At 40.6% G+C, this 27,028-nt stretch overlaps 1 protein-coding gene and 1 pseudogene across 1 annotated transcript; both read left to right on the forward strand.

The window, feature by feature from the left end:
- Positions 1 to 3,430: 3,430 nt before the first annotated feature.
- LOC139447736 (centromere-associated protein E-like) overlaps positions 3,431 to 27,028 on the forward strand; it is a 75,120-nt pseudogene continuing 51,522 nt past the window's right edge.
- Positions 15,442 to 18,304, forward strand: LOC139447787 (uncharacterized). The gene is made up of 2 exons (XM_071229279.1): positions 15,442 to 15,562; positions 17,607 to 18,304. Exons 1-2 carry the CDS (start codon positions 15,442 to 15,444, stop codon positions 18,302 to 18,304), a joined length of 819 nt encoding a protein of 272 aa, XP_071085380.1.

Consider the following 27,028-nt stretch of genomic DNA (forward strand, 5'->3'; position numbering starts at 1 on the left):
TCGAACTCGAGACCACGCATCAGCAATAACATTGACTTTGCCTTTGCTATGCTTGATGTATAATTAAAATTCTTGCAAAGAGGCTCCAGCACATTGGGCGTTTTATGAAGAACAGTCAGTGGATTGTGATCAGTGTACACTTGAATAGGAGTGAGTGAGTGAGTGAGTTGGGTTTAACGCCATTCTTAACAGTATTCCAGTTATATCGCGGCGTGTCAGCTTAATGCGGGAGGAAAGCCCGAAGTGATGCAGGTCTCAGACGTTTACCTTTTCGGTGAAATCCACGAACACTGGTATGGTGCCGACAAACCTAGAAACATAATCGCGGCAAACCGGGATTCGAACCAACAATCAAAGGTTTCTGGCGTGCGAATCGCACGGCGAATCGCGGCGCCTTAGACGACTGGGCCACCCATGCCCCACTTGAATAGAAAACATAGTTGTACCCTAGTACACTTCAAATTGTTGCGAAGCTAACAATAGAGCAAGAGTTTTTGAAGGGGACAGACTGGAGTGAATGAGAGGGACAGCACAGACTGGAGTGAATGAGAGGGGCAGCACAGACTGGAGTGAATGAGGGGGACAGCACCGACTAGAGTAAATGAGAGGGACAGCACAGGCTGGAGTGAAGGAGAGGGGCAGCACAGAATTCAACCATTTCTCTGATGTTTGTAAAATTTTCGTGAATAATAAAAAACAGGATGATCAAAGCCTGATGCATCTTCCCGCAACAGGACAGCTCCAGCAACAACGTCACTAGCTTCTACGGCTAATTTGAAAGTCTTTTTTTGAAAGTTTGGTGCTTTGAGAAAAAGGGAATTCATGAGAATGGCTTTAACATTCTAAAAAGCAGCCTGATAATTACTGTCCTAAACACAAACTTCATCTTTTTGCCAAGCAAATTAGTAAGGGGGGCTACCACATGTGAGACATTTTGACTGTACGGTAGTAACCAGCCATATCCAGAAAGTTCTTTTTTGCTTTGTGGAACTTGGAATTTTGAAATAGGTTCCACCTTTGCTTGTAGGGGTTGTACCTGACCTTGGCCTTTGACATGACCAAAGAATTGTACATGGATTCAAAGAGTCTCCTGAAGAAGGCACAGACCCTCTTCAGGTGTAAGTCCCAGTCCATGATTGATAACATCGTCAACGTAGGCTTCGACACCTTCGGCTGTTATGTCATTGCTGAGAAAGTTGGAAGGTGGCTGGAGCGTTCTTGAGCTCAAATGGCATAATTTTATATTGGTAAGGTCCATCCTGAGTGATGTTGTTTAACAGACACAGCGTCACGTACATCTACATCATGGCACACTAAATCTTGAGCCTTTTGCTCAGATGACAAATTACTTTAATTAGCATCCAAGTTAATACTTCAGCTTAGGGCTAGCAAAGTCAGCAATGCCATCGAACTTGACAAAGTCATAATTCTCATCAGTATCACAGTTTGATGCAATATGCACAGGAGAACCAGTGGCAACACACTAAGAAGGAACCTTGACATTTCGTTCTGATCATATTGACATGACAAAGCTGTGTATTTTCAGGACGTTCTGGTGTTTGTACAACATTGTCAGTATCACTGACTTTACTGTCAATAACATACGGACCATTGTACCTAGCACGTAATGGGTGTCCTTGAATTAGCAAAAACACTGAGACTTTATCGCCAGGACTAAAATTTCTCTCTTGTCATAATGTATTTTCATTTTGTCCTGGGATTCCTTCAAGTTATTCCTACCACAACTTCACAAGCGTCTGAAAGCCTAGCCCGAAATGATGAGACATACTCGAACAAACTCATTTCAGACCTATCATTAAGCCAATGCTCTTTTATGTATGGCCAAAGACAACGTCAAGAGGAACGGACTCCCTCACACCAACCAACAACAAATGAATGCTTTTACCGAATCCTCATATATGCAGTGCAACACAGCTACAAACACTTTCCAACAATAAAATACACTACCATATAACAATATTCTGAGGACATCTATTTGTCGACATCACATTCGGCCACACTATTAAGTATTTTCATGATCTGTGCACGTTACTCAAGTCTGAGCATGTTCCAAAGATCATTGGCTCTTATGTTACAGACATGACACGGCGAAACAGTTTATTCAACTGACTCGTGTTTATGTTGTAAATAAAATATTTCACTTTTACGCAATTCCTTATATTTGAGCCTCCGAACATTTATTGCAACCCTCGAAGATATTAAACATGCACATATAGATTAAGTGTATCATGTCGATGTTGACTTAATGCACGTATAAACAATCTCTGTTCTGGTAAATTGATTGGCTTGAAGGACATCATACTTGTGATCATAACTCGGACTACTTCACTTGCTAAGCGAGCAACTGGACTCGACAAAACCTACACAAACAAGTCAATTCTTTGTGAGCTGATGTCTGCTATTGACCAGAAGGTGAGCTCCCTTCATTTATATTTTGTTTTCTCAGGTTACAACGCTCCGATCTGTATACCACTCACGTGATGTGGCGTGTTGTTATTGCATTTTACCCAATCCTGTTACCTCAACATGTCTGGAGTGTTATCCACTAACAATGAGCGATGGGAGGACAGTGCAACGACTTATTTGGATGGTAGCATTCCCCACCAAATCTTAAATGTCAAGATTAACGAATCTTTGGTACAGAAATATTTCACTTCATAGACATTTACGCATTGGCAGCAATCTACTGAAATGTGGATTTTCAGGAATGACAGTGTGTGTACACTAACGAGTTTCACTATGTATCCATAAGCCCCCACACTGTATGTTTTATCAGCGAGTTATATTATATTAACATAAAGATAAGTATATCATGCAGAACACAAGCTCTCGTGATTGCGGTCTCTTCTACCACGAAACATGAAACACTTTTTCTCACTACCAACTTTTGGGGGAATTGCATTTGAACAATTCTCGTGGTGGTAGGTTCGAATCCCAGAATCGCTCCGATCATGATTCGTGACTTGTCAGCACATAGCCGAACTCGTGGGTTTCAATTTGTAGCATCTAAGATTTGCATCAATGCAGGCTTTCTTCCCATATTAGGCTGACACACCGTGATATAACTGAAAACACAGTTCAAAACAACAATACACTAAATACACTCACTCTATTCTCTGAAACTATGGATAATTTAATTGTATCAGTTGTGGTACCTAAAGTTTCTGGATAGAACATGCATGTTAGAAACATCACTTGTTAAGGAAATCCTAGTCTGTCAATGTCATGGCGACACAGTAATGTACTACGCAGCATAGCGACATTTTTTACCTACTACCTTTCTTATTCAATTGTAACTTGCAAATCACGTCACGGGTACACAAGCACATGAGACGGCATCTTCCTCGCACAGGGTTGCTTTGTTTGTTACCACATGACATGCATTTAGATTGTGTACAGTGAGGCCTGGCCCTCGTTCCCTTGAACATGTAGCGGACAGTTATATTCTAGCTGGATAGTTGAAGACCACAGTCACAAGTCCCTTTTGCCGTCTTCTGGGGTAAGGCATTTGGCTTAGGCTGACAAGAACTAAGTGAAACTATAGCAAACGAAGAGCTTTTATTAGATAGGCTTCGCTTGCGTAAATATATTTCATTTGTTTAACCGGTCATGTTATAGCCGTGTTAACAAATGATCTCAGAGAGTCCTCTCTGTGTATGGCTGTTGTATGAACTCTATGTTATTGTATTGTAGTGGGTCATTATAGTGTCATAGTCGGGCTTCACACTTTCTAACATATCCATACCTTGAGGCCGAGTATGACGTTGGTGACGCTACCTTACATATTCTCATACAGATTACATGTTTCGTTCACTGCATGGCCACACGCGACTATCAGCAGACATTAAGGTCGGCACGTTGCGTAATTTGTACAACTGAACACTATCGACATGTTCCAGATACAGAGTTGTTGAAAATGCCCACGTACACCTTCTGCCGTCTTCGGTGTATCAGATATATCTGTGGGTAACGTCTAATCGGTGACTATTCTACCCAAATTTTCTGTCTCGTTTTATATATTGTAATATCGTGTGAAACATCGTACCATATCATCATCGTGCGTCACACATTAAGTGCTAAATGTCCCCCTTTAAATAGCACTATAGAGAACACGAAGATCCGTCTTGATGGGTTCTTTCATTATGTCTGATTTGTGATCAAGTTGTTTTCTATTACGACTTCTTATTTATTTGACACATGCATACGTGATTGTAGTAGTTTGATAAACACTTGTATTGTGTGACATCATGGACTTAATTTCATTCCACAAACACATTTTAAAGCTACCGATATTAAGTATGTCATCAGACGCCATTCCTGTCACTGCATATCATGAATGTAGGGCCATAGCACAAACTCTAGCTTTGTCACGTGATACTGGCCTACTGATAACATTGTGTTGTAAGTCGGGTGAGATATTATTAACATTTTCAACATTGTATGTTTATGCCGTAGAGTTTCATGTGTTGAGTTTCCACTTCCACTGACGTTCAAATTTTGTTTCACTGTTGATCATGGCGAAGGCCATTTCGGACTGTCAATAGATGTGTCATATTCCATGTGTATTTTACGCCTCATATATTTGGATTCACAGCAATTATAATATTCATACGGCCCATTTTGTAGACATTTGAGTTTGAAGCATTGAATGTCATCATAGACAATAAGAAACAACTGTTTAAGATGTAAATTGAGTTCAGTGTTAGTGTTCGGGTAGATAAGGCGCATCTAGAAAGCTGTAGGTGGAAATGATTTCATGTTTCAAGATGGTTAAGGTAGGTTTGGGCGGAAACAAATTTGTTGTACGAAGTATTTTCATTATTACACAGCAAGGTAATGTTTTACTTACTCCTTCAGGGGGCGGTCGGGTAGCCTAGTGGTTAAAGCGTTCGTTGATCACGCCGAAGATCAGGGTTCGATTCCTGATATGGGTTCAATGTGTGAAGCCTATTTATGGTGTCCCCCGCCGTGATATTGCTGGAATATTGCTAAAAACGACGTAAAATCAAACTCACTCACTCACTTACTCTCTAATTTGAGACTTTGAAGTACGGAGAAGCTCATATCTATCAAATACTTAACTCAATGTGTGGCGCCCAATTTAATTGTTTATATCATTGCTAAACATATAAATTGTTTTATGTCAATTACACCAATAATTTGTAACCTGTTTTCTGGTGTTTAGTCTCTGGAATGTTGTGCACATCATCTTCTAACATCTTTAATACTGGTTGTTTGTGCTGACCTCTTTCAAACTATGACCCTGTCTTCAAACTGTATTTAGTACATACGATGATTATTGCTTTACATATCCTCTGGAAACCCATCACCAAGCCTATTGCAGCTGGCCACACGCCCTTTGCAGACTCATAACCGACATGAACGTCGTCCAATATATGACCATCAAGTTGGGAGCGCATGTTCGAAACTTCAGCAATGACTTCATGATAGAAAAATGTTTTATCGTGAAATGAACCATGCTTCGTTATTCATTTCTCTTTGCAGTTTATCGCGTAGCTATTTACATATTGATTTAAACTCAATAATGATCACCACGTGAAACAACAATCATACCTGGTATTTTCATTTTACAGATACCATCACGCACGCATTATATCTCAGGATGGATATTCCCCATAGTGTTATCCTGCAAAGGAATCACGTATATCTAAAGGAGAACCTTCAGGTCGACCCTGTGCTGGATGCCTTGTACCAGGAGCGTGTCTTCACACAGGGAGACTTTGATAGGTGCAGACTAGCTGCACCAGAGAGACAATGTGAACTGTTCCTTGAGATTTTGAAGAAAAAAGGGGTTGAAGGCTACAGGACACTCTGTGCTGTCCTCGATTCCACACAACAATTTATCAAGGAGAAACTTGATAACACCTCAACTGAAGAAGGTATTTCAACCTATCACACGCCTCTTGATTTATATTGAATTTAATATTACTTATCAAAATCTACAAAAATGTTGGCGTTTTAGTTCAGGTTGGTTCTAAGCACCATAGGCTGTGACATTGCAGCTCATCAGATGAAGTTAGAAGTAACTTTTTCACTTAATACACATGTAGTTTTCAATGTACACCAGATATCAATAATGTAGACTTATTAACAATGAATTATCCTAGATTGATCTGTGGAGAAATATGAATGTTTCCGCTCAGGTTTTGGCTTACTGAAGTCAGTGCAGCTACACTCCCATTCATGTGGACTAAGAAAAAAAGACAAATCATATAATATGTTCCTGATCGATACATGGTGTAGGTCTTGGACACACTGACAAGTAAATGATTTTAGGCGTTTTACCAAAGGTAAATATATCAAAGTACATGTTATAGTCCTGAGGCTAATAATATTTCGTATCCTGGCACAACATATTCCAATTTCCTTCTTCACTTCGATCATGTAACGCCTAATCTAAAACGTGCCTCCGTGTACACCCAGAGCCCTCGTTACCATTGCTTATTCTGTAATGGTTTATTCATTACGTCCCTTCTCATCAGACAAGTGATACAGATGTGCTATCTGTTGGGAATTATATCCTTTGACTTTGGGTTTATTATACAATCTACCTGAATAAAACGTCACAGATATCTTTCAAGAAAGCTATTACAATGACGTATGTTGACAACTTTCATTTTGGACCATGCATTTGTGCATTGTTGTTTACATGATCGTGACAAAAAAAAGATTTCCCGCGATTGATTGTCCAAACTGTCGAAAGTGGATGTCAATGTCACCAGAACTGTCTCCCACCAGCGTTTCTCCTCGTATTGGATCGCCATCTGTCGCGCCTAATGGTGTCACTATAAGGGTCCTCGTCGTCGCATACCTGGGATGCATCCTCCTGGCGACTGTCGCTAGTGATTGGAGCTCTACTGGGGATCAGTGCTTTGTCTGTGACTGGCGATCCACTGGCGATTGTCCTGAGCTTCGTATCTATTCGATGATTTTCACCCATCATTGAATACAACGTCTTGCCATCATCTTGCAAATAAATTACCCTGACATTGCTGATGCTCCCCATATGGATGGCGCCTTCACATTTAATGGCAACAATGGGTGCATCAGTGTCTGGTATGTCATCGTCAACAGAACAGTCCCCAAATGCGCCTCTCTTCGTCCTGGGATTGGTGATGTACCTTTCTACCCTTGTACAAGTGTCTTCTTGGGAACCGGCGCTCAGAGAATTACTATGCAGTCCACACCTTTCTGTGGGTGATCCAACGTTAAGGAAAGCAACACTATCCTTGAAATGAGCTCTACTGCGAATGGCTGTCAGAAACCCGTTTCCGTTTTCATCTTACTAACACGCAGAACTACACGTTATTTTAACCACTCATCACAGTTTTCCTCCACATTAGGGATGGGCAATTCCATCGGCGGCTACTCCACTTGGTAGATATTGACTGCTACAACTTCCAGGGCCATCCTGGTTTGTGACAGCAGTGCCTTCAGTTACACTTTCTCCAAGTACAGTCTTGTGATAACGTCTTAGCCCTGGGGATGTGATCACACGAAAACTATCACGACTTCTATGTGCTTGGTGTCTCCGTCCCTGACACCTAATTATGTATTCACATATTCCAGATGTGCCAGTGAGCATTCCACAGACGTTAGGTGCAAATTCAGAAAGTGGAGAACTTTAAACGGGTGTGACAATAACATTCTCGCCTCAGGCCAATTGTCTCATAAGTTTCTCTCTAGCCATGATCAACTGGGATTAGCCAGGTGACAGCCTGTGTGGTAACACTCCAGTGACTTGTTTGGCAGAACATTTCTACACGTTGCCGACCGGCGTGCCACTAGAGGCCTTGTTTCACCACATCTCAAGGCGACACCAGTCCACGCCAACATAATGACAACTTCATCCGAATTTCTTTTGGTGGATTGGTTAACAACTGAACACGTCCAACACTGATGTGGGCGCTACAAGATACTACCACCAGCTTCCAATGTTCGACTCTCCAATCTCAGATTCACTCTTCTGGGATCAAGATCCACTGGCCATGTTCTGGAACACAATGCACACCTGCATATTATCGACACCACCACTACTACTTAGAGTACTGCTGACGTTGACTAAAACTAGTGCCAACATCTTTCCATTGTGCCTTATTGGCTCAGGAGACTATGGTTCCAGAACTAGAAAGATCACAGGAAACCTGGGAACCACCCTGGGAAAGGCAACTCTGCAATGCTTGCATGTAGCAGACCCATTAATCCCCAGACCGTTGGCTCTGCACGTGTGGAACATCCATAACCATCAACCCATTCCTTGCAGTTCCTAGGTCCAGAAGAGTCATGCTTGTATTTGTGGAGTCAATGCCTTGAATGTAACTTAACTTAAATTTGACAATGACCAGTTGCCTCATATGGACCTAATGTGGGATTTTGTGGTCAAACACCATTGTTTTCCAGATATTCTTTGTGTCACATTGTGTCACAATAACTATTCAGAGGGATTGTTGGTCTCCGATTCTACGGGACTCACGTATTATAAGCCGCGCTGCTAGACACTGATGCATCAATTTACATGTGAGAGTTAAGGATATGGCAGGGGATATGGATTAGTGAGGATTACTCTCGCTGAGCATATTCTTATCCATATGCATTCCAGAGCTGGTTATCAATAAGGCAAGCTGCAGAAGCGGGTCCCAAGTGTTGCAATATGTTGTGAAGGGATAGAACATATGCTACATGAATTTGGTTATTCACGCTATTAGTATCCTTACATTGTCACAAGACGTCTCTCTCCCAGGCCTAGATACCAAGACACATGCTGACGAGAAGACAGTTGAGTATCAAGGGCGGGTAACCAAAGGCAACGTGTGTCCAGGTGCAGAAGTGGCCTGTTTTGCCTTCTATTTTATATGATCAAATGGAAATACATTGTGCCAGGATAAGTATTCTTATAACATGAATAGCAAACGTCGACAAGCAAGGAATTATTCCAATCAATATCAACTTTTAATTTTATTCCTTTTCGAAGATATGTGATAACAGTTTTATCAATCTTGTCACACCCTGTTTTCTACTGGCGCAATATTATATTTTCAGGTAGTTCAGATCTCGTCTATGTCAACAAGGAAAAGGTGGAAGCTCACCACAAAAAACAACTTGCTGAAAAAGATGGGCAAATAGCTGACATGCACTCTGTACGTTGTGGGGAGACAGCACAAGCTCGTCTATTTATTATGTTAAGAACTACCTTGTTTGGAGAAGAGATATATATTTAGATGTATATGATTTTAACAATGGTAGTGATTATTAAAAGTACATTTACACCAACGTTGAAGTTTTTATAAAAAAGGAGTGTAACATGTAAAAATTGACATCTACTGCTACATGTGTATGCAGTCGATATGAACTTCTCAAACGGTCGTTCGCGTTTGTTTTAAGGCAATGGAAAGACTTGAGGAACAAGTTAAACAAAAAGACACAGACTATGCTGAACTGGAAGAACAACTTATACAAGAAAGAGGGGATCTCACAATACAGATAGAAAAGAAGAATGAGGAAGTTGAAGCTCGTAATCTGAAATATCGCTTCTATCCACAATTTTGATTTTGCCTATGTTGCCAGTAAAAAATGTTTGGTATAACACTTTCTTAGTGAAGTACAGATTCTCGTACTTGTTTAAGGTTGAGTCCCATCTGGGATTCGCACCCATACAGCCAGAGTGAGGTATCTAATCGCCAGCACACAAAGACTGCGATCTAACCCACCGAGGCTTCAAAAAAAAGAGTCCGACAACTGGTAGTCTAGATCATGTACTTTGTGAACCCCCTGACAAGTGTAAATTGGCACGGCTCCCATTGCCGAAAGCTATGAACACACAATGCCATTTAGCAAGTGATCAAATGTTTTATTTGTGATAACTCTTTCTTAGTTAAGTACAGATTCCCGTACTTTTTTAGGTTGAGTCCCATCCGGGATTCGAACCCACACTGCCACTGCCGGATAGGACTCAACCTAAAAAAGTACGAGAATCTGTACCTAACTAAGAAAGAGTTATCCCAAATAAAACATTTGATCACTTGCTAAATGGCATTGTGTGTTCATATTTTGCCAGTGTTCACAGTGGTAATGGAACATCCTGGTTTCCAATGACCTGTCTATGATAAACAACTACATTGTATCATTTCTGGAAATAGACTTATTCCATATTTTCAATGGACCGTGCTATGCAGTGTCCGAGATGTTGACGCATAAAACTGTTATCTGAGGCTATCCATGCATTTTTCTCATTTCAGTGAAAACAAATTTGTCAAAGGCAAATGATGAGTTGCTGCAGATTCGAGCAAAATGTGAAACAGTGGAGAAGGTGAGATTGGATCAACTTAAATGTTGAAGGTGTTATTTTGCACAGCTTCTAAACTAAATGGAAATAAACTAACACGTAACATCTTCATAACAAGATACATGTCTGTGATGCAGTGATAACTGTCGTTTCAGAGACTCCAAGAGGAACAGGAGGCACATGATGCTTTATTGGGTGTTCCCAGGTCACAGTCCCCAGACAGGGTACATGTTAGAGAGGAAGTCCATCAAGCAGGTGCATTAAACAAAGTGACACTCCATCTTATATATGTAACTTATGAACATAAATACAATAACACGCTAAGAGCCTGATTATATATGTCTGATGAATCAGTTCCTTTAAGCTTTAAACTGATCGTGTCACTTGTTTTTCCTCAGATTCGACTGAGCGAATGTGTCAGTTTTCAACTAAGTCCTGTTGTGATGGGAGTCAGCTTTGCCTTCTTCCATGCCTTCATTCTGCCTGCAACCCATGCATTGATCACCAAGTCACCCAAGCCAAGCAGAATTGCATACAGTGTCCCTCCTGTGGCCGTGAGTTCCAGATGGCGCAGACAGCAGTGGACTATGTCGGACGCAATGAAGCTGCCTATACCACCAACGTTGATGGAGAGAAGAAATGTAACTACATCGAAGGAGATCATGATGTAAAGGCTGTGATGTACTGCCACGAATGCGACGACCTGCTCTGTTCCGACTGTCATAAACTGCACGACACACTAAAACGAAATCGAAACCATAAAGTGAGTGAGATCAAACAGACGGAGAATATCCCTATGAAGCTGTGGCTGAAGGAACCTTACTGCAGAGACCATCCTGACAATAAGTTGCAGCTGTATGACCACACATGTAAGCAGGCAATCTGCCTTGTGTGTGTACATGGAGCCCACAAGGATCACAAGAAGGAAGACTTGAATGATGCCTATGAGGAAGCAAAGGGTCAGCTGGAGGAGCAGGTGCAGAAGCAACGACTTAAACTGAAAGATGTCACAGTCAGAATGAAAACTGTCAACAGTCACCAAAACGAACTTGGAAATAAACAGAGAAAGCTGGAACAAGATGCCACTACAGTCTTCAAAAGTGTTGCTGTACGGTTCCTTCACCGGCAGAGACAACTCATGAAGGACATTCATGCGTGTCTTCAGGCCCCAAATGAAATGGTTAAAGAGAAACTGGACACTTTACATGACGTCCATACTTCAATAGTATCAACGATAGACTACACCCAGAGAACCCTTCAATCCACAAGACAGGAGGAGCTCATTACTCTCACTACAGAAGTACTACAGAAGAAATCTGATGAAAATCTGAAGAGGAAGCTTCCTGAAGATAACACACAAGACACGAGAATCGTTCTTTCCTTTCAAGCACAGAAAGCCCTAATGGAACTAATCGACACATTTGGTGGTCTTGCCTCCAGTCTCGACTTGGATCATATTCCAGATAAACAGCCTACTTTACAGGGTAAGAATGCCTCTTCAAACTTAAAATAAATTATCTGTTAAAAGCAGATTTCACTGTACATGTCAAAAATACAGAAAATATTTACCAGATTCCTTATATGAATGCTTTGCTTTGTGGTTACAATATCCTTTTATCACGATGCACTCTCCAATTCTACGAAGTTTCAAAGAAATTGTTTTTGATATACGTATCCTGTTCTTAGTATCTTGAAGTCTCTGAAACAAGCTGTGTGTTTCAAAACACTGAAAAGTGAGTTGCAAACAGAATCCTGTATCAGGAACGACATTCCTCGATCCTATAGAAGAGCATTTTCCTTGTTCCGATATGGAGTCGCCCCTATCCGTGTTGCAGCTGGTTGATATTGTAACCCACCAGCAAAGGGAACATGTTTTCCCAGTCGAAATGTAGTTACACATGTTAAATAGGGAATATCTGATTACAAAAATTTCAAATCATGGGATTTTTTTATTACAGAGCAGAGAAGTTGTGTTTTATTTTGTCATGCCCAACATTGTATAAACTTAGTGCCAAAACCGGAACACTGATAGTGGACTTTAGGAACAATATCCTATATCATAGCTAAGTGTTTTGGGTATATTTTAAGTTATCTTATCTTGCATGCCTCAATACCATTATTAATCGATTTAAAAGTATCTTGTTATTTCATGTACATTGGCCCAGTTTTATTGTAGTCGAATCTTATTATATTTGACTTGTATTATATCTGAGGTGAGACGAGAAAAATATTATTTGTCTGTCTCTCTGTCTATCTGTTTGCCTGTCCGTATGTACGATGGGTAAGAGCAAAACTGTTACCAATAAGGTAATCAATCTGTGTTTGTAATTGTCTCTTCAGATCTCCATAAACAGAATAAACAGCTGGCATTAAAAGAAGAAGAAACCAGCGTGGTAATGTATTGCTTTCGTAACAGAATGTTGTTTTTATTAACATGTTTTCTAAGAAAGGGTTTCAATGGCTCTTTACACTGAGTACATACATGACTCAAATTGTGAGTAAAACATATGTTAATCAACATGAAGCTGCACATCGTTCATAACACCCACATAGCTAAATGTTACATGCAGTCGATAAATAGATAATATATGTGGTATGATAGGATACATAGCTATTGTGTGAGCCAAGGTTATGTTCTGATCTCTATGGTGTCAGCGATGTTGTTTCAGGTACATGAAGGGCGGTGGCATCGGCTTGGGGAGATGATCCGTCGCATCACAGGTACAATATAACACCTGGATGTAGGTCAGGAAAAGCAGATTAAATACCAAATGAACTACACTAACCTTCATACTTTAATAGAGTATACCAATATATTCAGTGTATCAGTTTAAGACTCACTTTCTGTTTATATAAAAACAGTAAATAATAAGACTTTAGTTAGATTAATTATTGAAATCCAATACATTTATCTACCAACAGGTTCTGCTACAAGTGGAGATGGATCACAGGGACTCCAACCTGAACAGCTGACACCACAGGAACTCCGACCTCAACAGCTGACACCACAGGAAGCTTATGAAGTTGTCACACATGTACGTTAAATGACAAACAACCCCCACCCCCTCAAAATGTAAACTGCGAAGTATAGAAGAAAAGGAAATCATTCAAAATTGTCTAGCCAAGAAACGTATTTAGATTTATACATAGAACTTACATAATGTGTCAAGCTTATTAATAATATCTTTTCAGTTCATACTCGGAACATCCATCCTTTCTGAGTCGCCTACACGTGGTTTATTATTGAGAGGTATGTACTACACGATATGGGATTTAGTTATTTAGTCAAAACTATATCTCGAATGTCAGAGTTACTGTCAAGTTTTAAGATGTCACCAGTTTACTAGATTTCCAGGTAACGGATACATGACCCATAGCATTTATGTATAGCAAACAGTTCCACCTGTTTAGTGAGCGATACTGTATGCCACATACCACAACTAGTTACATCAGACGTCCTCGCTATTGTCAAATGATAACATGTAATGGTACGCCGAGGGCTCGGAAATGCATGACCTCTTTCGTTTGGATAATATTTATTATACATGTTACACTTTAAAATCTTTGCTTCTGGCATGTCAGAAAATACATAGTTATTAGGAAGTTTTATCTTGATGAGTTAATGAAGTTCACTGCACAATAAAAGGAAAAATGAGTAAACTAGCTTCACTTGTGTGCTTCCCATCTGATGTTGGGGCATGTGCTGCCCATGTCGACATTTGCTTGTGTACATTTGCACCCCTTAATCGTGCCATGATCCTGTGAACTTAGTATCTTGGATTCAAATCCTAGATTCGACCAGAACCTAGATTCATGGTTTTGGCTTCAAAGAACCATATGCGTGTTTTCTCTTTTCAATAACATTGTAAGACTCACTCGCACTTTACTATGCTGGTCATCTGTCAGAATAGTATTCAGAGACAAATGTGCCAAAATCATGTATTACAATGAAAACTATATTTTGCAGGGTACTCAGGTGCAATTCACATCATCAGCAAGAACAGAAGTGTCATATTCATCACCTGTAAGTATTTGTTTATCGTAGTTCATGTTCATTAGGCAATTGGGTTAAGCAATAGCTTGAAGCGTACAAAACCACTTAAAAAGTCAGCTGCTTACAATGTATATCCTGTATTACCATCGTGTGTCACCGGCGTTGATCGTAGTACGTGTTATCAATCACCGGTGTGCTGGATGCGACTTTATAATGACCAGACGTCCATGACGTAAATGGAACATGTAAATGTAAATAAAAAGGTTCATACTAAAGAGATCAAAACAAGTCACGTGTTGGACCCGTGTACATCCAGCAGTTGTAGTGAGGGATAAGGGATTAATCATGGCTGGGAACACGCTGAATGGGCTTCACACATTCGACCCTTGATGCGAGTCGAACCCGACGTGAGCAAGGTAACCCTTTAAACCCAAGGCTACTCCACTACCACTCCAGCAGTTGTACTTTCCAGTTTTGCAATCGTATGGGTGTTCTCATACATGTATGTTTTCTGTGGGAGGATCTTCCAGAACGGTAGAAAGCTGTAATGTAAAACAGCAGGTGAGCTGGGTGAAACACAAGAAAACATTGATAGGTAGCACAAATCAATGGTGTATGATGAAAAGACAATGTGCTCGAAACTCACAAATATTGTTTATATCGGCTGAGCGAAAATTGCAATCAGGTTCACCCACATTCTGTGTCAAGTGTCCATGCAGTTTCACTGTGTGAAGCCATGTCTGGTGTTCCCATCTGTGTTATTGCTGGAATAATTCTAAGTTGTGTAAAACCATATTCACTCACTCGCTTAAAGAAATTTGCTCAAAGCATACAATTAAAATCGTATATTCAGACTCGATTATCTACAGAAACATATTATATACGGCAGTAAAGGCAAGATAGTGATGAAAAAGTATGTGACCGAATTACTGAAAATTAATTGATGACAAGTTTCTGCGAAAATGGACCCCCTGCTCTACCAGTGGCACCCAGCAATTTTTACAAGAATGACGTGTTTTTGTGTTTTTCCGAACGCCGCACCCAACAATACTCCTCCCATACGAATGCGGCCTGTAAACAATCGCGTCCTGCCCAGACAATCCAGTGATCAGTATCATGAACAATGACCCATCAGGGTACGACGTCAACGTCCCCAAGCATGACCAACCTATCTAGTCAGGTGAATGTCAGTGTGTGGGGATGTTTGAACACTCCCTGTAGAGGTCATAGTAGGAAACAGCGTCGCGCATCTTTCGACACTTAGCGTGTCATATTTGGTAAATTCCTCTGAACGTCTATCATAGGATATCTGAATTGTCTTGAGGGTTAGTCCTTGATAAAAAAGATTAGATGTAAACGCAATGTGTCTTTCCACAAAATGTGAATAATCTGACATTCTCACTTCATTACCCAAACAACCGGGAAATGTAGACGTCATAAGCTGGAGCTGATTTATCATGACCTCGACATTATCGGGGAAATTTAGGATGTCAAAACAAAGGCTAAAAAATCATATAATCGACAAGGCATTACTTCCCATTTGTGCAGCAATTTCCAGTTACGACGGTGTTAGCCAACCAGCCAACTTGACCTTTGCACTTCTTTGATTTTTTTATTGATTTTTATTGTTTGAGGTGCTATCACATAGCCATGCTGTCCTAGCCAATTTGCGTTTACTCCTTGTGTGTGTTTGTTTTAATCATGTTTATTATCTACCACCACATATGTCACACTTGTAAAAGTTCAACTTTTTTATAGAAGCACCTCATATAGTAGTGAGGTAGGCCAGTTTGATCGTCACGTCAAAGATGAGGGTTCGATTCCCCACCATGTGTGCAATGTGTATGTGAATTACATTTCTGGAGTCCCTCACCGTGATATTGCTGGAATATTGCTAAAAGTGGCGTATTTAAAATATTCACTCATGTGAATCACATTTACTATGTACATACATTCGCTCGTCACGCTGAAGACCGGGTTCGATTCCCGACATGGGTACAATGTGTGAAACCCATGTCTGGTGTCCCCCGCCACGATATTGTTGGAATATTGCTAAAAGCGGCGTAAAACCATACTTACTCACTCACTCACTCAATCTACAAAAACAAATATACATGTAACTTTGATGGTGATTTCTTGGGTGGTGAAAGGTTGTTGATGTGAAACATGTGTAAGTGCCTTTTTCTCTGATAACATAGTAATCTTCTATTTCTTAATAACAGCTGTGTTTTTGGCCGAAATAAGAATGAGATTTCATAAATAAAAGGTAGAGAATCATGTCCATGTTTACTGAGGAATTTTGACAAGAATTGTCATTTTGGTTAATCAATAATCAAAAAGATTTACCGACTTTAAAATTCCATTTAATTATTTAAACACACATCGATTGGGGAATAGGGAGTAGCCCGTATTTAAATTTTAATCTGTTCCATATTTGTGAAACATCGGGCCTGGTTTGATGACTTCAACAGCAGGATAAGGTAGGTTTCAGATGAATGTAAGCCACCATTATCACATACCAGATGGGGGGCGGTCGGGTAGCCTAGTGGTTAAAGCGTTCGCTCGTCACGCCGAAGACCGGGGTTCAAATCCCGACATGGGTACAATGTGTAAAGCCCATTTCTGGTGTCCCCCGCCGTGATATTGCTGGAATATTGCTAAAAGTGGCGTAAAATCAAACTCACTCACTCACATACCGGATGGAATTAGTGTGAATTAGTCCGGGATTATCCGTCAACAATGGATACGTTATGCAATGTCATAATAATAATATAACTGTTTATACAAATCATTCACAAATTCTTATCCCTCTCAATACACTTGACAAACTCCCCGCCCAGCGAGTGTGCTTAAACTGCGTTCAGTGACTGAAGCGGACGTAGAAGTTACCACTGTGTCTGTTGAACACTCAAATGTAAAAATATCACGAAACAACACTTTTGTCTATCTCAGTCTTTACTATTACTAATTAGAGTTTAGAATCCCTATAATGCTAGTTTAATCGTGAAATAACTTTGAAACATTTACATAATTCGGCAGTTGGAGTCTATTAGTCACAGCAAGTTGGTCAAATGCAACATTGTAAAAAGGTATCTAAAAAGCATGTATTTGTTTCACAGCGTTATTATTTGAATTAAGAGTACAGTTATCATTAAATTCGTAGGAAGATGAAAATGGCAGCCGATCAATTATAGCGCTTTTTGGAATCATTGAAACAAAACTCATAAACAAAATGATTCATTGTAGTAAGTGTAATTGCTAAACTACAAATAACATCTATATTTCCAGGTCCTAAACTCCAACTCGACGCTGCTCGAGCCAACACATACCGATGCCATGTAACTACAGACGGTGAGCTGGTCAACTCGCGACCCGCCACACAGAATTCGAACAGGGACAGGGGCAGGCTACAGAAGTATTTGGGCACGTGTACCTCCACCCCCATCCCACTTGATCCACCCCCCTCTAGTGTCACCCCTTCCCCCAACACACCACGATACTGGGAAACCCGCTCCAGGGTGGGTGTGGTGAGTGCACATATTGGGTTCCCTACCCTGGAGATGGGTGTAGTGGAGGAGAGCCAGGTGGACAGTGGGGGGTATGTTTGTGAACAGCGGCGCTCCTGGTGTGTCAGCGTAAGGAGCTGCGCCACACACTTGGGGAGAATCTGTACCAGGGTGTGGCAGGAGAGGGGGGAGGGGGAGGGGGGGAAGTGTTACAGTAACACAATGTCTGACACACAAGGCACACAGGCCACCCTCGACTATGGAGTTGTACTGGATGTTGGGAGGGGTAGACTAGCCTTTATCGATCTGGACAGGGAGGTTGTTCTAGCAAAGGCCGATGTAGAGTTTCGTGAGGCTCTTCTCCCTGTGTTTGGTGTTGGGGTGCCAGATCTCTTCACAGTAAACATGAAGTTGATTAGCGGGGAGGAGATCGTCATGACTCACACAAAAATATCACTCATAAATAAAGCCCTAGCCTAAGGCATGAACTGAACATGGCACTGTGTAAACTTGTAAATATGACATATCTACTTAAACTGTCAAATACAATACAATAATAGTGAAAGAGGCGGACAAAGAAGTAACCTGTTCATGTGTTGTTTGTTGTGTACGACCATGTAACAAAGTTAGCTAAAGGTGTTGTTTTCCAACATTACTGGTTTTTGCTGTGTATCAGAAACATTTTACATCCATACATGAGTATTGTTATGATTATTAATATATAATACCTGATCAGTTTATGAACATTTCACACATTTCTGGGAAATGTCACAACAAGCAACTGAGTAAAACGATTTTCAATCATGAATATATGGACATATTTCGCTTCCAATCTGTAAAATAACAATTTTAAATACCCACATGAATAGTGTTGATTTGAAATTGACAGATATATCTAAATATATTCCACTTTTGATGTAAGTGATGAAAATGATTGAAGCGGACATATAATATATCCGTTTACATGGTGGTCCTGGTGTACCGCTTGGTAGTTAAGTTCACTGAATTGTCTGTTTCTTTATGACAATGTGTCCTGCTGTTTGTGAGAAGAATTTTGAATCCCCATAGAAGTGTTTTTTTTATAGTATTTTCATTTGATCTGCACGAATAGTTTCAAACGTACATTCCTACAGTGCCCATACAATCCGAACGCAGCTCTACTTTCGGTAACAGAATTGGTTTAAACAACTTGGCTATCCATGCACATTGATGTGAGTTCTTAAAAATGTTGGGTTTCTAAAAATTGTTGTAGTGCAGCACTTGGTCTACATCCAACAATGAGGTTTGCAGAAATGCACAAAACAAAATGTCACTCTTAGAATACCGCGCCATTTTAAACTTAGGTCAATGCCACCATCCCGCATGTATTCAGCACACAGTGGTGCCAAGTCGACTGGTCGAGTGTTCTGTATGTTGATAAATGTACGTATTTATTTACTGTTATTATTTCATCATGTCATGATATTCCAGTGATGTAAATAAAATGTATAAAGATGCGTAAATGTATTTATTACCTACGAGGGCAAACATATCGAGGTTCATAAAAAATCAAATGTGCCCTAGGGTTTTATAACGTAACAAGATAACAGTGTATTGTTTTTGTCATTCGGGCGGCATTGTTGATGTCATAAAATCTTGTTGTGACTTGAGTGAGTGAATGAGTGAGATGGGTTTAACACCGCTTTTAACAGTATTCCAGTTATATCGCGGCTTATCAGCTCAATGTGGGATGAAAGCCCGAAGTAATGCAGGTCTCAGACGTTTACCACTTCGGTGAAACCCACGAGCACGGGTATGGTTCTGACAAACCTAGAAACATAATTGAGGCGAACCGGGATTCGAACCCACAATCATAGGTTTCTGGCGAGCCCAAGGGACGCAACTCTGCACAGCGATTCGCGGCACCTTAGACGACTGGGCCACCCATGCCGCCTTGTCCTTAAGTAGACAATATAGTAATGTTTTACAATTCGTCAAAACAAAGTATAAAACTGATGTCTGGTGTGTAATCTTGCAGAAGCGGAAACCTAACTCTCTGTCTGGACTCCTAAGTGAGATTCGAAGAGGGTGCGATCGGGTAGCCTGGTGGTTAAAGCGTTCGCTCGTCACGCCGAAGACGCGGGTACGATTCCCGATATGGGTACAATGTGTGAAGCCCATTTCTGGTGTCCCCGCCGTGATATTGCTGGAATATTGCTTAAAGCGGCGTGTCAGCTCCATTTAAGATAAGCGGTTGAGTGAGTTAGTTTAACGGCGCTTCGACCAGTATTGCAGTTCCCTGGAAAACCGGAACTGCAACCCAAGGATCAAGGATATGGTGCTGACAAACCTGGAAACATAATCAGGGCGAATGTGGGATTTGAACCAATGACCGTTGGTTTCTGCAACATTTAAAGGTCGCAACTGTGATGCATGCGATAACGGGCCCCAAATGTCGGATGAAATCACAAATCATGCAAGTCATGGTTACTTGGATGAAAACCCACGAGGACAACATGGTGCAGATCGATGAAGGATCAAACACTGGGAAAATAGTGGACAAGCGGGTCCATGACACGGCCAAAGGATGCTACTCTGCATTGCAAATCGGGGTGCATTAGATCCCTATGCACTGTACATGTATTCTGCACCACAGAATTCACATACCACAATGTAACGAAATGTATATAGAAGGCCTCGTAAGTGTGTCACTTGTGCCTAATCCATTTGATTTTCCGCAATAAAATATGTTTAAATCAAATTAGGACCCTCATCAAACCGTACACCTCTTTATCGGGGAGTCGATAACGTCATGTGCTGTTGCACACGGGAAGCCCTTTGTGCTCTCTTATCCCATGCTGTTATCCCACTCACTCCCTACAATACCAACGTGCGCTTGGTTTTTAAGGCGACAGGAGGTGTCCTGTACACACCACACAGACCAGCCTCTTATTTTCAGGGATCGCCCTTTTATCATGTACATATCAAACGTCAACGCCAGAGAATAACCAGTCTCGATTATCCGGCGAAGCAGATACCATTTGGCTTAAAGTGAGTGAGTGAGTGAGTGAGTGAGTTGGGTTTAACGCCGTTTTTAACAGTATTCCAGTTATATTGCGGCGTGTCAGCTTAATGTGGGAGGAAAGCCCGAAGTGATGCAGGTCTCTGACGTTTACCACTTCGGGGAAACCCAAGAGCACGGGTATGGTGCTGACAAACCTAGAAACATAATCGGGGCGAACCGGGATTCGAACCCACAATCATAGTTTTCTGGCGTGCCCAAGGGACGCAACTCTGCACGCCGAAAGGCATATGAATGGGTCATTTATCAAACACGGAGACGGAAATATCCTCATCTTTTCTAATCTATTTTATGCGTGGTTTCCAAGGTGATTGTTGTATTAAGGGTATGCAGGTCGGAGTGACACGAAGTAGCAGTCGACACATTAAAGGAATGCGGAAGTGAAAACCTTCACAATCAGTCGATGCACCTCTGACAGGTTGTCCTCGTTGTGGGATTAATATTTGTTCGATGAACAATCTGCACGATGATATGTTTCCTTTTCCATTGTACTTCACATTGTACAAATGTAAAATCCTCCTCGACTGTGTGTGTGTATACTTGTATTTTCACTATTATATCTGAGATTTGCCTCACGTCAAAAATATTTATCCCCTTGCCATGAAAAATATAATCTGTGATGATATTATTTGTGTTTTTCAAGTAGGGCTGGGACGAGTCCAAATGTACTAGCCGGGTACCCGACCCCCTTTTACCCGATCCTACCCGGACACCCACTGTAGGTCTCAAGAGTTGGGTACAAAATGTCCGATCAGGATTGTTTTACCGTACCCCTTGTAAAAAGTATTTAAATACACCTATAAAACGATTTGGTCATGCATACACTAGGGTCGACTGAAGCTGTATCATTACTCAAAACGTATAAAAGTCAGGAGGAATGTGGCTATAGTCAGAAAGATATCCGAACATTTTTAACGACTTGTAGGTAACCATGGAGTTATAGTAGTGATCATTTTTCTCATTCAACAGTATATCACGTGACTAGCCACGGGTCCGGGTAGCCCTATTTTCAAGTGTTAAGTCATGCTTGATTTATTGCTGTGGTAATCACAGATCTACATGATTAAATAAATCAATATGAAGAAGTAAATCATTTATGAAAATGTAGTGATATAATGTTCATAGTAAATACAAACAACCACACTCGTTCTCTTTCTTTTTTGATAAAACTGAGTAATACATTTAATTTATATCCAGAGAAATGTTTCCGCTTGACAGGAATCAGTATAATTTGAGTCTTGTTGTAGATCATAAACAGTTATAAAATTCGTCTTGATGTTTAATTTGACGTCTAAACTCTTTACGAATTTTCATTAATTGCAAGGCATCTCGTTTTAGTCAAATATATATGAAACTGATCTATGGCACTCTCTATTAAGTCAGGACCGCCTCCGTGGTCTAGTGGTAGAGCGTCCGCCCGGAGAGCGGAAGGTCCGGGGTTCGATCCCCGGCTGCGTCATACCAAAAGACGTTAAAAGATGGTATTTGTTATTACCCTGTCTGGCGCTCGACATTAAGGGCCTAAAACCAGGACTGGTCGGCTCGGAGTCAGTATACTGTGTCTGAGTGGGGTATTCATGTTAAACTGCGGCATGGTATCTCAGTGGGCTAGCACTATAAATTGGCATCAGTCCGTACTAGTACAAGCAGCCACATACACACGTGCATGCACGTCGCTTTATAAGTGCAATAATCTTGGACGCGACGTTATACCCAATTTCACCTCACCTCACCTATTCAGTCAGCACGTGGATATTCCGGGTTAGAACTGTTGCTTGTTGTAAGAGATGGTAACCTGTTGACGGTTGTCATCCTATCCCGACTGTGTGGATCCTTACATATCACCAATCACTGGATTGTCGGCTCCAGACACGATTATTTCCAGGCTGTGGCCTTAACAAACAAGCAAGCAAAGTTTATTCTATTTCGAGAAGAAACCCGCAGGTTTTCATCGTCATTATTTGCTATGCGATGTCTACAAAATGGTTTACTTGATCTGGATTACAAATGAATTATGACAAGCGAATATATATATATCAAAACAGGTAATGTGAGGACAATTAATTGTTTTTCGTTTGTTGCTCATCGGGCCTTTCAAGAATTTTTATTGTATGAAATGATTTGTTGGCAATCTTTATATCATTCCCTCATCTGTAAGTGTATAGGATTTTCTCTAAATGTACTGATTTACCAAAGAGTCTAACGTTTCAACACAAAAGCAGATTGTTTAAATAAAATGACTTCAGGGTGATATTTCTGCTGAAGTACATATTACAAATAAAGTGCTGTTTGTGGAAAACATGTGAATATGCCAGCATTTCCTGCAGTAATACAATTTCTAAGCCTATTTGTGGGCAAATTTCCGTGAATGCATATTGGGACAAACATCGGATGAATTCATCTCTTCGGGAGATTTCCACTGATATAAAGTTTGTTCTTGTAGCTCGATCCCTTCTGTATGGGCAAGTTTGGGCTGGTGGACAAAATTGTCCTGCCCTACCTCAATTGTTACCTGATATTCACGCCGCGGGTTCCTGAAACTTCAGATTTCCCCGTAAAGAGTGGCTTAAAATGATGTCCGATGCAATTACCTATTTTGACTTGTACCATATATTCCTTGTTTTTTCAGGCTAACAATTCGCTTGCCTTTGCATGTGTTTGTGACAGATGCCACAAGTGGGGCAGGATTTGCTCACCTTTTCGCTAACACCTAGCATCATCACTATTCGATAGTGATTAATAAACATATACTCATCATATAGTCAGAATCGTACAATCGACTCTGCTTTATTGAAATTTGTTTTGTATTGGATATGGACAGGGTTTTGCCGTTTTATTTGTTTGTTATCACTTGACAAATATTTAGACCTTGTACTGTGAGGTGTGTCCCTTATCACCAGAACAGATATGTTATCCTGGCTTCATAGAGAGGTTGTATCTCAGCATTGCCTGTCATCTACTGGATGTATTATTAGGAATGTGACTGAGGGTGACTTTAATTGAGTGAAAGTATAACAAACGACGAACTTAGATCAGGTAGGACTCGCTTGATTAGGTTTATTTCAACTGACACGTGTTTATGTCGTAAATAAAATATTTCACTTTTACTCAATTTCTTATATTTGAGCCTGCGAACTTTTATTTCAACCCTCGAAGATATTAAACATGCACATGTAGATTAAGTGTATCATGTCGATGTTGACTTAATACACGTATAAACAATCTCTGTTCTGGTAATTTGAATGGCTTGAAGGACATCATTCTTGTGATCATAACTCGGACTACTTCACTTGCTAGGCGAGCAACTGGATTCGACAAAACCTACACAAACAAGTCAATTGTTTGTGAGCTGGTATGTCTGCTATTGACCAGAAGGTGTGCTCCCTTCATTTATTTTTGGTTTTCTCAGGTTACAACGCTCCGATATGTATACCACTCACGTGATGTGGCGTGTGTTTATTGCATTTCATTTCACCCAATCCTGTTACCTCAACATGTCTGGAGTGTTATTATGCACTAACAATGAGCTGGGGGGGGGGGGGGGGGGGGGGGGGGGGCAGTGCAACGACTTATTTGGACGGTAGCATTCCCCACTAAATCTTAAATGTCAAGATTAACGAATCTTTGGTACAGAAATATTTCATTTCATAGACATTTACGCATTGGCAGCAATCTACTGAAATGTGGATTTTCAGGAATGACAGTGTCTGTACACGAACGAGTTTCACTATGTAGCCATAAGCCACACACTGTATGTTTTATCAGAGAGTTATATAATATTAAGATAAAGATAATTATATCATGCAGAACACAAGCTCTCGTGGTTGCGATCTCTTATGCCACGAAACATGAAACACTTTTTCTCAATTGCATTTGAACAATTCTCGTGGTGGTAGGTTCGAATCCCAGAATCGCTCCGATCATGATTCGTGACTTGTCAGCACATAGCCCTACTCCTGGGTTTCAATTTGTAGCATCTAAGACCTGCATCAATGCAGGCTTTCTTCACATATTAAGCTGATACACCGTGATATAACTGAAAACACAGTTCAAAACAGCAATACACCAAATCCACTCAGTCTATTCTCTGAGGCTATGGATAAGTTAATTGTATCAGTTGTGGTACCTTAAGTTTCTGGATAGAACATGCATGTTAGAAACATCACTTGCTAAGGAAATCCTAGTCTGTCAATGTCAGTGCGACACAGTAATGTACCACTCAACATAGCGACAACTTTGACCTACTACATTTCTTATTCAATTGTAACTTGCAAATCACGTCACCGGTACACAAGCACATGAGACGACATCTTTATCACACAGGGTGGCTTTGTTTGTTACCACGTGACATGCATTAAGATTGTGTACAGTGAGGCGTGGCCCTCGTTCCCTTGAACAGGTAGTGGACAGTTATATTCTAGCTGAATAGAGATGTGTTGAAGACCTCAGCCACAAGTCCCTTTTGCCGTCTTCTGGGGTAAGACATTTGGCTTAGGCTGACAAGAATCAAAGTGAAACTATAGCAAACGAAGAGCTTTTATTAGATAGGCCTCGCTTGCGTAAATATATTTCATTTTCAGCCCGTGTTAACAAATGATCTCAGAGAGTCCTCTCTGTGTATGGCTGTTGTATGAACTCTATGTTATTGTATTGTAGTGGGTCATTATAGTGTCATAGTCGGGCTTCACACTTTCTAACAAATCCATACCTTGAGGCCGAGTATGACGTTGGCGACGCTACCTTACATATTCTCATACAGATTACATGTTTCGTTCACTGCATGGCCACACGCGACTATCAGCAGACATTAAGGTCGGCGCGTTGCGTAATTTGTACAACTGAACACTATCGACATGTTCCAGATACAGAGTTGTTGAAAATGCCCACGTGCACCTTCTGCCGTCTTCGGGTGTATCAGATATATCTGTGGGTAACGTCTAATCGGTGACTATTCTATCCATTTTCTGTCAAGGTTTAGATGTTGTAATACCGTGTGAAACATCTGAGATATTGTCATCGTGCGTCACACATTAAGTGCTAAATGGATAAACAAGAACATTGCACACAAATATGGTAAAAGGCGAGATTTTAATCACATTGAATGTCCCCCTTTAAGTAGCATTATAGAGAACACGAAGATCCGTCTTGATTGGTTCTTTCATTGTGTCTGATTTGTGATCAAGTTGTTTTCTATTACGACTTCTTATTTATTTGACACATACATACGTGATTGTAGTAGTTTGATAAACACTTGTATTGTGTGACATCATGGACTTAATTTCATTCCACAAACACATTTTAAAGCTTCCGATATTAAGTATGTCATCAGACGCCATTCCTGTCACTGCATGTCATGAATGTAGGGACATAGCACAAACTCTAGCTTGGTCACGTGATACTGGCCTACTGATAACATTGTGTTGTAAGTCGGGTGAGATATAACTAACATTTACAACATTGTATGTTTATGCCGTAGAGCTTCGTGCGTTGAGTCTCTACCTTCACTGACGTTCATATTTTGTTTCACTGTTGATCATGGCGGAGGCCATTTCTGACTGTCGATAGATGTCAATCTCCTGTGTCATATTCCATGTGTATTTTACGCCTGATATATTTGGATTCACAGCAAATATAATATTCATACGACCCATTTTGTAGACATTTGAGTTTGAAGCCTTGAATGTGTTCATAGACAATAAGAAACAACTGTTTAAGATGTAAATTAAGTTCAGTGTTAAGTGTTCGGGTAGATAAGGCACATAAAGAAAGCTGTAGGTGGAAATGATTTCATGTTTCAAGATGGTTAAGCGTAGGTTTGGGCGGTAACAAATTTGTTGTACGAAGTATTTTCATTATTACACAGCAAGGCAATGTTTTACTTACTCCTTCAGGGGGCGGTCGGGTAGCCTAGTGGTTAAAGTGTTCGCTGATCACACCGAAGATCCGGGTTCGATTCCCGACATGGGTACAATGTGTGAAGCCCATTTCTGGTGTCCACCGCCGTGATATTGCTGGAATATTGCTAAAAACGGCGTAAAATCAAACTCACTCACTCACTTACTCTCTAATTTGAGTCTTTGAAGTACGGAGAAGCTTATATTTATCAAATACTTCACTCAATGTGTGGCGCCCAATTTAATTGT

The sequence above is a fragment of the Haliotis cracherodii genome, unplaced genomic scaffold (genome assembly GCF_022045235.1).
Source record: "Haliotis cracherodii isolate W230 unplaced genomic scaffold, xgHalCrac1.p SCAF_7, whole genome shotgun sequence".
In the NCBI taxonomy this organism is placed as follows: Eukaryota; Metazoa; Mollusca; class Gastropoda; order Lepetellida; family Haliotidae; genus Haliotis; species Haliotis cracherodii.